Below are 12,500 nucleotides of genomic sequence, written 5' to 3'. Positions count from 1 at the left end.
TTGTCTGATATCAAAATATTCTTGAAAAAAAAAAACAGCAGCGTTGTAATTAAAGTTGTGATTTAGCCAGTACTTCAACTTCATCTTAATCTTAATGTTTTATCTAACCTTATATTTTCATTACTTTACATTGACCTTACTATGATGGTAACATTGCCAATCTGCATTGGCATGGTTTGAAGATTTTCTTGCTAATTTGATATTTTTTTACTTCCACTAGTCTCTTCCTGGCGGCATCTTTAATAAGCATCAGGCATCACCACGAGAAGCACCCCGCAGGATCTCCTTCCCCAAATCCACACACATTAATTTGGCGTCTACCACCCCCTCCCTTTCTGCCTTTTCCCAAATCCACACACTTTAATTTGGCTTCTACTGCCCCGCCGCCTTTTTGCCTTTCCCCAAATCCACACACACATAAATGTTTGCTTCTCTACCCCTCCTCCTCTCCCTTTCCACCATTTCCAAATCCACAGACATTAATTTGGCTTCAGACCCCCCTACCCCTACCCCGACTCCTACCCCGACTCCTACCCGCTATTACCATCAACCCTACCACCACCACAACACGTCTCCCTCTCTGACTTTTCAAAATCCTCATACATTAATTTTGCTTCCTTTTTGTAGCTCTAATAGGCCCCCTACTACCACTGCTGCTGCTCCTCCTCCTCTCGGAAAGTTCTCTGGGAAGATTTTTGGAATGCACGTCTGTACTGTACAAAGTTTTGCCCATTTTAGCACCCAAGAACCATTCTAAGACCAGGCAGACAGGCCGGAAGACAGACATCTCTGGATAGCAGTCTGTAAAGTGTTGCCGAATGGTCTTGAAGACCAGACTATTAGTGTTGAGGGCCAGTCAAGCTCTAGCACACCACACCAACTCTGCTAAATTATGTCTTTGTGGACCCTTCTCTGTGCTGTGTGCAATGGGTGGAAGGTCAGGGTCCACGATCTGCAGCATCCAAAAAAAGCACAAAGCTGAGAGTGTCTGATTTTCCAAAGACGGGCTTGTACAGTAAGCTGTATACTTATGATTTCACACTTTTCACTGGAGCCAAGAGGCCCAAAAACATAAAAAACGAATAAAAAAAAACAAAAATGCCTCGTTTCAGTATCCAACCCTCACAACCAAGCGTTGCAGTAAGCTTGGTGTTCCGGGAGGTGTGTACTGTAGTGTACTCCTGACACTGGCCGAACTCGCACACATCCATCACACTGTCAGATGAAGGAGCACCATCATCACTCCGGAGAAACACTCTTCCCCACTGTTCCGGAGTGTTCCAGACACTAGAAGTAAGGACACCCCCACAATTTCACCCCACACTACCCCAGGGAAGCCGACAGGGGTGGAAAAACGGGTCAGTTTACCCAGGGCCAATGAGACAGGGGTCCAGAATTGGGTCCCCATAACATTGCATGCATTGTAGGGAGGGGCCTTTCAGTTGACTTTGTCCCGGGCGCTGTCAGTGGCCCTGCGGCCCACCCCACCGCAGCTCGCCTCTTCCCATCTCACTCTATCTTTTGAGCTTGGTGATGCAAAGGCTACGTGAATCAACTAGCCAGCTGCTCTTGTTGAGGCCCCAGCAGTCCACAACCAGAGAGCCAATCACATCAGTGCATTTGTGCCGATGTTGACGCCAGAGGCGCTTTTGGAGCTCTGTGGCGAGCAAATCAATATAGGCCATTGGCAAGTTATGTATTTTTTCTTTTATAATGAGCGGCAGTCATGTGCCCTTTTTTGGTTGGTAGTCATGGGCTAGCAAGATTTTTTTGGACATGCGGTCATGGGGTGTACTGTTGCAAAGGGGAGGAGAGTTGGCCAGCCTAATTTCAAACACAGGCCTCCAGGCTAACAAAACGGAGCTATGACCACTGGCACCATGCAGTGGTGCACCCCTTTTTTTTGTTGACAGTCATGGGCTAGTTTTTCTAGACTTACAGTCATGAGGTTTACTGTAGCAAAGGGGAGTAGAGTTGTGTCACCCGGATTCAAACCCATTTCCCAATCCTCCCCTGTCTCTCTCTCCCACTAATTTCCAGTCCGACTCTTCACTGTGCTATCCCAAAAGGCGAAAAAGCCTCCAAAAATATACTTTTTAAAAGGATGTGCACTGAACCCTAACACCAAAGCCAGCCTTGATGGCCTCACAGTCGCAGCAGGATATGGCTTGAATTCCCAAATGTGGGGAGCGGTGTGGGGAGTGAATGACCAGCATCTCCTTCCGTCTGTCCTCCATCCATGACTAAGCTGCTCTGAGCATGAAAGTGAAAGCCCACCTGGGAAACTCCCATTGTCCCTGTGACACAGCACTTCACAGGACACAGTGTTCACTGCACCCAACAAAATTGCATTTATGCCTCACCCGTGCAAGGGGCAGCCCCAAATGGCGCCCCAAGGGAGCAGTGCTGCTGGACGGTACCATGCTTAGGGCAGCTCAGTCATGGAGGAGGATAGGGGAAGAGCAATAGTTAATGACTCCCCCACCAACCTGGCAAGACGGGAGTGAAGCAGACAACCTTAGGACTACAAGTCTGAAACCCTAACCGCTTACCCATGACTGCATGGCAACCATCCCGAATATAAGTGCTCCCCCTGGGGGAACGTTTGTCATGGCTGCCCTCTTTTCCTCACACGTGTGATGAGTCAAATCCAGAGGGCAAGCTTTTTTTATTTGTTTTATTTTTTTTGGTACACAGTGTGCTTGGAGATTGCAATGACAAATGGGCATCAGTTTCGCTTTCACTTAAATCTCAGGAGGCTTGGTGACTTGGTGGCTGTCCCCATCTTGTGCTTACACATACACAGTATGGTCTACTGTACCGTCACACTGCTGAGTTGCGGCTACTATGCAGTAAATTGTGCTGTTTTGCGTAATTAAACACTTACAAAGAAAGACAGAGAACACTCTGTAAAGTGTGTTTGTGCATTGTGCAGTGATGGACGAAATAGAACCTTACAATCCTGTGCCACAATTTCCATATGACCAGGTTTTACCTGTCCAATTCAACCAGGTCTAACCAACTGAGTCATTTGGAAATGCTGCACACTGGGTTGTAACTAATGAATGCTGTTTGTTCATCACTAGTGTTGTATTCCAAACTAACACTCATTCAACATTTAGCCAGTAGATATGAACACTCTTATATATCTTGCATTTGGTCCTTCTCTTTAAGAGTGGTGTCCCTAAATCTCAATTCAGACAGGACTAGTTAAATGGGGGGGACCTGGGGTAAAGTAATAATAAGTGGGAAATTTAGTCCCATCCGAAAGGGCCATATCAGTAAAAAACGCGGAGATCCTGACACTTTCATCTGTGAAATCCAGTCCGAATTTGCCATTTCTATTACAGACATTTTGAGATAAAATCACATGACCCCATGTCCTCACATAAAGCTAGTCACATCCAAATAGACATTGTACTAGGCAGAGACTATGGACACTCCTGGACACTTTATGGCCACTTTGTGTTGCCATCTATGTGCCACTCAGCTAAGGCACATGTGAACACTGTGGACACTTTACACTTTATTTTTGGTGTGTGTGTGTGTGTGTGTGTGTGTGTGTGTGTGTGTGTGTGTGTGTGTGTGCGTGTGTGTGCGTGTGTGTCTGGGTGTGGGTGTGGGTGTGTGTGTGGGTGTGTGTGAGTGTGTGTGTGTGTGTGTGTGAGAGAGAGAGAGAGAGTGAGAGTGAGAGTGAGAGAGAGAGAGAGAGAGAGAGAGAGAGAGAGAGAGAGAGAGAGAGAGAGAGAGAGAGAGAGAGAGAGAGAGAGAGAGAGAGAGAGAGAGATGCCTTGGCAAATATATGTAACAGTGGGCTATATATGATGATTATTGTATGTGTAATATGTGTGTTACGTCTTGTGAGCAATGTCTTCATTTATGTATGTGTGTATGCTACTTGACACCTTATTTTCCCCCTGGGATCAATAAAAGATACTCTATTCTACTCTCTACTCTCTCTAGGGCTTAACACTGCAAAATGTACTGAGTAGTCCTCTATTGTGCACGTGTAAGTACTCTGCACATGTGTGGCCAAAGATTCTTCACATTAGACCGTCTGTGGTGTGGCTCCAAATGTGCTTTACCAGAGAGGCCACACCATAGTGCCACCCCTGGGACAGCCATCGGCTGGTAATGGTTAAAGAGATGGACGTGCAGCAATTGTTCATCAGACATTCAAATTCCCCATCACTGACAGGTAGGTTGGGGGTTGGGGGTGGAGGTGAATGAGCAAGGCTCTTCTCCACCCTGCCATGTAACTGAAGTGCCCTGAGCAATGTCATAAGCATCCTCACGTACAATACTGCTCCCCAGGCAAAGTTTTTCAGGGGTGGTCCTTTGTGATGGTGAGCTGCTCCCTGAGTTGAATTTAACACTACATTGATGGATAAGACAATGCTTGTCAAGATTGTTGAATTAAATTTACTGCTTGGGGTTGGAATTGACTGAGCATGTCTCTCCGCCATCCTCCCCTTTGACTGAAGCACACTGATCATCACCACAGACATTGCTACTCCCAATCCCAGGGGGCAGAGTTTGTCAAGGCTGGTCCTTTTGGGATGGCTGCCTCTGGCTCAAACACGTGAGAGGGGTTAAATAGCGGGGTCAAATTTGATTGTGCGTTGCTGTGATGTGCTGTGTAATCACTATGACGAATGGCAATCAATCATGGCCTCCCTATACCTCACAATCAGTGGTGGAACAAGTCTACACAGGGCCCCAGGGCAAAACACTGATAAGGCCTGCCAAGGGAATCATAGGGCCCAAACCATCAATATGGGAGGTCTCTGGGCCCAGGACCAACTGCCCTGTACTCCCATAAAGCTCCGCCCTCGCTCACAACACAACACAACACAACGCAACGCAACGCAACACAACACAACACAACACAACACAACACAACAACACAACACAACACAACACAACACAACACCTGACAAGCGTTATTGTTGCCTTTGACACCTCTGTTGATCTCCAGGGAACATATAGTGATGACATGCTGCAATTGCAGGTTAGGGGTCAAATAGGTTAGCTCACAAACTCACCTCATCCACTATAGGCCTACAATACATACATGTAGCAGGGACAATTCGTCTCTAATCGAACATGGTAAAAACTCCAAGAGCACTAGGAATAATTAAGTTTGTTTTTATGAGTCAACCACTGTATATGTACATCTACAGTAGGAGGAAAGAAAATGTGAACATTAATGTGACTTCCATGATAGTTCCATATTCAAACATGGCAACTCCGACACTAACACCAAATTCTATGTGTTCATTATGACTGATAAATTTGCACTTTTCATCCATGAAAAGGAGTATCTTGTCCATGTCCACCATTTTGAATTTCTAGATATAGACATTTTTACAGGCAAAACATTCTGTACTTTGGTCATATTAGTAAATACATGTATAAGTGTATTGCTTTGTAAATATTCATTCAAGAGATCGAATTTGGCAATAGGTAGCACAGTTTCAACCCATTGTGTCTTGGAGTGACATATACGCTGCATTCAGGTTATTGGAATTTGAGCTGTTTTATTTAAAATGTGGGTATGTTAGAGCTGAATGAACACATTCTCGTGCAAAATGAAGGTTCTATGTTTTAAATGCAACTCATGCCATGTTTTTATGTGCTTCGGAAGATGAGATATTTAGGTTTTGATGGGGAGATGGTACCTTTATCGAAAAAGGGCTTAGGCTAAAATGAGTTAATGAGCAGCATAGTTGCAATACCTACTCTGGCCACCATCCCACACACCTTTAAAATATGAGCTGGTTCCTGGGGGTGCTGTGTCGCAGGACGCTATTGGAGTGCACTATATACTGGTAGCGTTGGGGCAGCTGTGGCCTAGTGGTTAGGGAGTTGGTCTTTGCATCTGGGGGTTGGTTTGAATATGCCTACACCACCATTAGGGTGCATCAAAAAAACACTTTTTCAGCCTATTGATCTGTCTGGGTGATAAAAGTGTTCCACTGCATGTACAAATAACACATGCAAAATATTTTTGCAATCCATGGTGGTTTACAGGTCCAACGGAATATGAGCTGATATGAAGGAATTGAGGATTAATTTAACAGACTTTACTCTGGTGTCTACAGGACACAAAGCAACATTAGAATTATGTCAGCAGACCAAATTTTAGATGAACACTCTGTTCCTTTAATGCCACCACCTAGTGGATCCAGTTCTCAAAAGATAATGCCAGCAGGACCCTCACACTCGAGCATCCGCAAAAGCAGCCGCACATTAGTGTTTGGTCTTGGTCCCAGCATTACAAAGGAAGATGGTCTGATCACTGGTGCCAAGTTGCCAAGCGGTAACCAGGTCTTGCGGTGTATGCTTTACCACTGTGATGCACAACTACATGAAAAGCGCCCTGGTTCTTTCGGAGCCTTATCACGGTTTGAGGCATCAAGTACACCAAATGTAGCTGAAAGGAACAGAGTGTTCATCTAAAATTTGGTCTGCTGACATAATTCTAATGTTGCTTTGTGTCCTGTAGACACCAGAGTAAAGTCCTTTCAGAAATTACTTGTGAGAGTTGCAAGTAAGAATTCAAAGTCCCTCCATGGCTGAAGATCAGCTCAACAGTTATTCACCATGCCTAACAAACTCAGAGTCAAACACTCTGATTTTCATGAGGCCTTTATTTATTACAACATCATTCTATCCAAAACTGAAGATTTTTTTCCTTTTGCTTAGCCTGTGTCAGTGTGTGAATTTCCCAGTTTCTCGGAAATACTTATATCTATTATTTTGGGGGGTACTGATGATTATAGTTAATTAGGAATCTGTTATTTTACATATGTCAAAGTGGTTTTATTTCATTCAAATATTTAGGTTAAAATATTTCAACAAAATCACAAAAACAGTCCAAGTTATTAAGTGGGAGGGTTTCGTTGAATTGGCAAAGACTGACGCAGTTAATCCTCAATTCCTTCATATCAGCTCATATTCCGTTGGACCTGTAAACCACCATGGATTGCAAAAATATTTTGCATGTGTTATTTGTACATGCAGTGGAACACTTTTATCACCCAGACAGATCAATAGGCTGAAAAAGCGTTTTTTTGATGCACCCTAACCTCCATACATGGCTGAGGTGCACTTGAGCAAGGCACCTAAACCCACATTGCTCCTGGGAATGTAACCAATACCCTGAAAACTAACAACAGCAATAACCGCTTTGGATAAAGTGTAATGTAAAGTAATGTAATGCAATGTAATGTCCCCAATGGGGAACCATGGCTTGAATCCAGCCTGGGTCATACCCAAATCTTCCACATCTATCTCTCACAATACTGTCCTGTCTCTATTTTCACTGTCCAATGAAAATAAAGGCTAAAAAGCCCCTAAACAAATATTGAAAAAAGACTTCCTCCTGATTGAACCTAAACATGTTTCATGTTATAGGCCTCTTTTAGACATTTAACACAAGAATTTAGGGCCTTTTCAGCTAATTTTACCCATTGAACTGAATTTGGTTTGAACACACGTAAACCCATTCTGTTAAAAAAGGCGGATTTTGAACAATCGATCTATAACTGCATACTCCATTTTATTTGGCTCTGGATAAAAAACCTCACCTGTCAGATACAGGCGAAGTAGAGAAGATACATGCACACGCAGGCAGGCAGGCAGGCAGGCAGGCAGGCAGGCAGGCAGACAGACAGACAGACAGACAGACAGACAGACAGGCAGGCAGGCAGGCAGGCAGACAGACAGACAGACAAACAAAAAGACAGAGAGAGAGACAGACAAAAAGACAGACAGACAGAATGTGTGATGCTTTTACTGAAGTTGGTGTCCTACCACAGAAAGGAGCACATTTGAATTCAGTGCAGTGCACTCTCCAGAATGAGTGAATGTGTGTGGCGAATGATTGTGAATGCAGACTGCATAGAGCGGTCGTTAGCAGTGGATGAAACACCTCCACTCCCTGATTAGCTGCGCACACACACACACACGTGTGTGTGTGTGTCTGTGTGTGTGTGTGTGTGTGTGTGTGTGTGTGTGTGTGTGTGTGTGTGTGTGTGTGTGTGTGTGTGTGTGTGTGTGTGTGTGTGTGTGTGTGTGTGATGTCTGTGTGAACGTGTTTGTGCCTGCATCTTTGGAAGCTTAAGAGCTTAGGATTGGATAAAAAGGCACACAAGTGCTTATTGTATTATTACTAATGATAATTTTATTATTAGTGGCACTTGTTTGTGTGTGTGTGTGTGTGTGTGTGTGTGTGTGTGTGTGTGTGTGTGTGTGTGTGTGTGTGTGTGTGTGTGTGTGTGTGTGTGTGTGTGTGTGTGTGTGTGTGTGTGTGTGTGTGTGTGTGTGTGTGTGTGTGTGTGTGTGTGTGTGTGTGTGTGTGTTTATAATGTAATGCAATGCAATGCAATGCAATGCAATGTCATGTAATGCGGTCCCCGGTCACTCACCTCCCCAGTCCTCCAGACTGTAGAGGTTGTTGAAGTTGTGCGACACGAAGGGCGCGATCTTCTTGAGGTCGTGCGTGCGGACGCGGGTGGCCAGCAGGGACTGGTGGGCGTCCCGGAAGGTGGTGTCCATCAGCAGCAGGCCGGGGTGGGCGCGCACCGCCTTGGCAAAGCCCTCGGGGCCCTCCTTCAGGAGCACGTCGCGCAGGCCCTGGGGGGGCTCGCCTGGAGCGGAGAGCAGAGCATGATGGGAGAGGAGAGGGAGAGAGAGAGAGAGAGAGAGAGAGAGAGAGAGAGAGTAAGGAAGTGTCAGACCAAGAAAGGTGCAAGAATGTTTTTTTCACTGAGCCTGTTAATATTACAACAATAATCAGGTTATTGGAATAATAAGGCTATTGGAGTAAACAGGTTATTGGAATAAACAGTTTACTGTCGTTTACATGCAGTCTGTCGGTTGTATGTGTTCCACTCAAGTGTGTGACACGAAAGTGGAATTCGAGGCTTGTGATTGGCTACTTATTATTCTGGAATGTGAAAAACATGACAATAACAAAATTATGCTGGATAATACATACTGAGAAAGCAGGTTATTAGCCAAAAACCTACCTGTGCTAATGGGATTTCTCATAAACCGATAACTGCAATAAACCAATTATTATAAACTGTTTATTGAGTTTACATGAGCACTTGAATAAACCGGTTACTCCAAAAACCTGCTTGTAAACGGTTTATTGATGTGCATACAGTATAAATGGTCTTAATGGTGACACAGCTCACCGTTTGGAAGGGCATAGATTAAAAACACATTAAAAACAACACAGTTTACCTGCTGTTATTAATTTCATTTTAGGCTTTTCTTTTCTACAAAATACATACAGTAGATTTTTGTGTGTGTGTGTGACGTAAGGCATGAAAGTCAACACAGTAAGCTACACTAAAAAACACCAAAATGTAATGTAAAAGGAGACCTTGAATAAATATACAGTAATAGTGTATTATATCAAACAGTTCATGTTAGAAATATACCTTGTGGATGAATGACTGCTGAACGAAAAAAAAGAACAATATCTAAAAGACATAATCAAATCCTTTTTCACATCACAATTGGCAACACTCTTCAGTGTTGTCTATTGTTGTCATTTACACGATTGTTGAAGTGCTGAGATCATGCAGAGAAAATGGATTTTGATATGAAAATGAGATATGTGCAAATGGAGGTGTGGTGTAATTATGTGCTGCCCATGTTTGTCTCTCTCCAACACCTGTGTAATTTTCCATGTGGCAGATGGTAAGATGACTCAGACTCATTTTAACTTTCTTTCTTAAAAAAATGCATACACACAATCAAGCAGGCTTGTACACATGCACAAACACACAACCTAACGTGTGCTTGTACACACACACACACACACACGTACACATGCACAAGAGTGGGTGCATACTGTACATGCACGCGCATGCACACACGCACACACAACAACAGCAACTGCAACAACAACAACAGCATACATACTCATCCATTCAAACAAAGAAAACAAATGGCAAACGCCAAACAAACGCCAGACAAATGTCAAACACACAATCACTCTTGTACACACACACACACACACACACACACACACACACACACACACACACACACACACACACACACACACACACACACACACACACACACACACACACACACACACACACACACACACACACACAACAAAAACAACAGCACATACAACAACAACATACAACAGCAACACATACAACAACATACCCATCCATTCAAACACAGAAAAGAAACGGCAACGCCAAAGAAACTCCAGACAAATGCCATCTATCTATCTATCTATCTATCTATCTATCTATCTATCTATCTATCTATCTATCTATCTATCTATCTATCTATCTATCTATCTATCTATCTATCTATCTATCTATCTATCTATCTATCTATCTATCTATCTATCTATCTATCTATCTATCTATCTATCTATCTCACCCACACACATTAACACAGTCCATATAAATAACCCAACTATGTTATATGAAATACTTTTTTCTCTATGATCACTGGAGCCTTTGACAGAGTTGAATCTTCCCCATGATCATTAATTACATGCAGTCGGAGGTGATGCACACACACAACTGTGTGCCTCTATTCCCAGTGGCAATTTGCAGCACATGCTACCTAATGACTCACAGCCCGATATGTATATTGTGCCCATTACTTTCCCTCTCACTAACTCACATGACAAATATACATGCATTGCACACATGACTATATATGCATACATACACAACTTAGACTAAAAATCACACAAACACGCATGCACACACACACCCACGCACAGACGCACACAAGCCAGGCGTATACATCCACATATAGGCTACAAATCACACAAAGAGACACAAACACAAACACAGAAACAGAGACGCACAGACATAGGCACACGCACACACACACACGCACGCACGCACGCACACACACCTGTTTACTGTTTATTGGTTGCACATCACACACACATGTGCCCCGACACATACGCACAGAGTAACTTTTCCAGTCTGTAATGAGGCTAATGTTACACAAACACATGGCCTGGGAGTGTATCTATGGAGCCAATTAGCCTGCTAATTTGATAAATTCAGGTGTGCGAGGGCGAGAAGCGGGTAGCGCAGCTTTTCTCCGGTGTGGCTAACGAGGCTAGACACCACCCTATGGTGCGCGTGTTAGCATGTAGTTAGCATTAGACACCCTACTGTGATGTGTCACCAGTGTCTGTGTGTCATCTCCTGATGCTAGCATACGTGCTAACTTGTGGCGTTTGCAATAATGTTTGTTTGGGAGTGAGGATGCAAGCTCAGTGTTAGTGTGTGTCTATTAGTTTCAAAGAAACTAAGTGTGTGTGTGTGTGTGTGTGCGTGTGTGTGTGTGTGTGTGTGTGTGTGTGTGTGTGTGTGTGTGTGTGTGTGTGTGTGTGTGTGTGTGTGTGTGTGTGTGTGTGTGTGTGTGTGTGTGTGTGTGCATGTGTGTGTGTGTGCGTGTAGGTTAGTGTTAATATGGATGCTATCTGACTGAACTATCTGGACTACGTATCTAATGTAAACTATTATTAACTACAATGTACAATGACAACATTTTTATGTTCAAAATCACGCAACGCCTGCAAAAGGCACTATAATGGTTTTATTATTGGTCTTTTCTGGTCTGCTATCGGTCTAATTCTGTGTTGTTTGTTATTATTGATCTGTATTGTTAGTTGATATTGGCACTGTCTTATGCTGGATAAGACTATCTCGTAATGGGTAAGTGTAAAGCGTGCCATAATAGTATTGTGTTGTAGCACTTTGTTTTTATTTGTGCTGCTCTGGGTCAATAGTGTTGTTTTAGATGGTGGCGGTGTTGTCTTCAAGGGAGCGGGAGTATTCTCTTAGGGCAGTGCTGGTCTCTCTCTCTCTGTGTGTGTGTGTGTGTGTGTGTGTGTGTGTGTGTGTGTGTGTGTGCGTGTGTGTGTGTGTGTGTGTGCGTGTGTGTGCGCGCGTGCTTGTATGTGTGTGTGTGTGTGTGTGTGTGTGTGTGTGTGTGTGTGTGTGTGTGTGTGTGTGTGTGTGTGTGTGTGCTTGTGTGTGTGCTTGCATGACTCAGTGTCAAACTCTTCCTGGGACAGCACTGTGGTTGGGCTAGTTTAGGAATTTGATTTGGGAATCCACGGAGGGGTGTGCTGTGAGTGTGCGCGTGTGTGAGTGTGTGTGCATGCGTGTGTGCGTGCATGCATGCGTGCTTGCGTGTGTGCTTGTGTGCGCGTGTGCATGCGTGTGTGTATGTGTGTGTCTTTATGTGTGTATGTGGAGGAAGTTTGGATTGTGAATGAATGTGTGTAAGTCTGTGAGTAGTATCACTGCAAGAGGGAATACAGTAAGTGTGAGAGGGCCTACTGTGTGCGTGTGTGCGTGCATGCGTGCGTGCATGTGTATGTGTGTGTGTGTGTGTGTGTGCGTGCGTGCCTGCGTGAATCCACGCGTGTGTCTGTGTGTGTGTGTGGGTATGTGTGTATGCCTGTTGCCGTGTCCAGACCA

The 12,500-nt window shown here is 44.1% G+C and overlaps 1 protein-coding gene across 1 annotated transcript in view; it reads right to left on the bottom strand.

The window, feature by feature from the left end:
- The window catches only part of pcxb (pyruvate carboxylase b), a 640,714-nt gene that overhangs the window by 125,606 nt on the left and 502,608 nt on the right, over positions 1 to 12,500 (bottom strand). Inside the window, exon 13 of the mRNA XM_063186244.1 lies at positions 8,433 to 8,654. Coding sequence (XP_063042314.1) covers positions 8,433 to 8,654 — 222 coding nt within the window. The remainder of the gene's footprint in view (positions 1 to 8,432; positions 8,655 to 12,500) is intronic.

Source organism: Engraulis encrasicolus, chromosome 21, assembly GCF_034702125.1.
Source record: "Engraulis encrasicolus isolate BLACKSEA-1 chromosome 21, IST_EnEncr_1.0, whole genome shotgun sequence".
In the NCBI taxonomy this organism is placed as follows: domain Eukaryota; kingdom Metazoa; phylum Chordata; class Actinopteri; order Clupeiformes; family Engraulidae; genus Engraulis; species Engraulis encrasicolus.
This window is presented reverse-complemented; position numbering and strand designations above follow the sequence as displayed.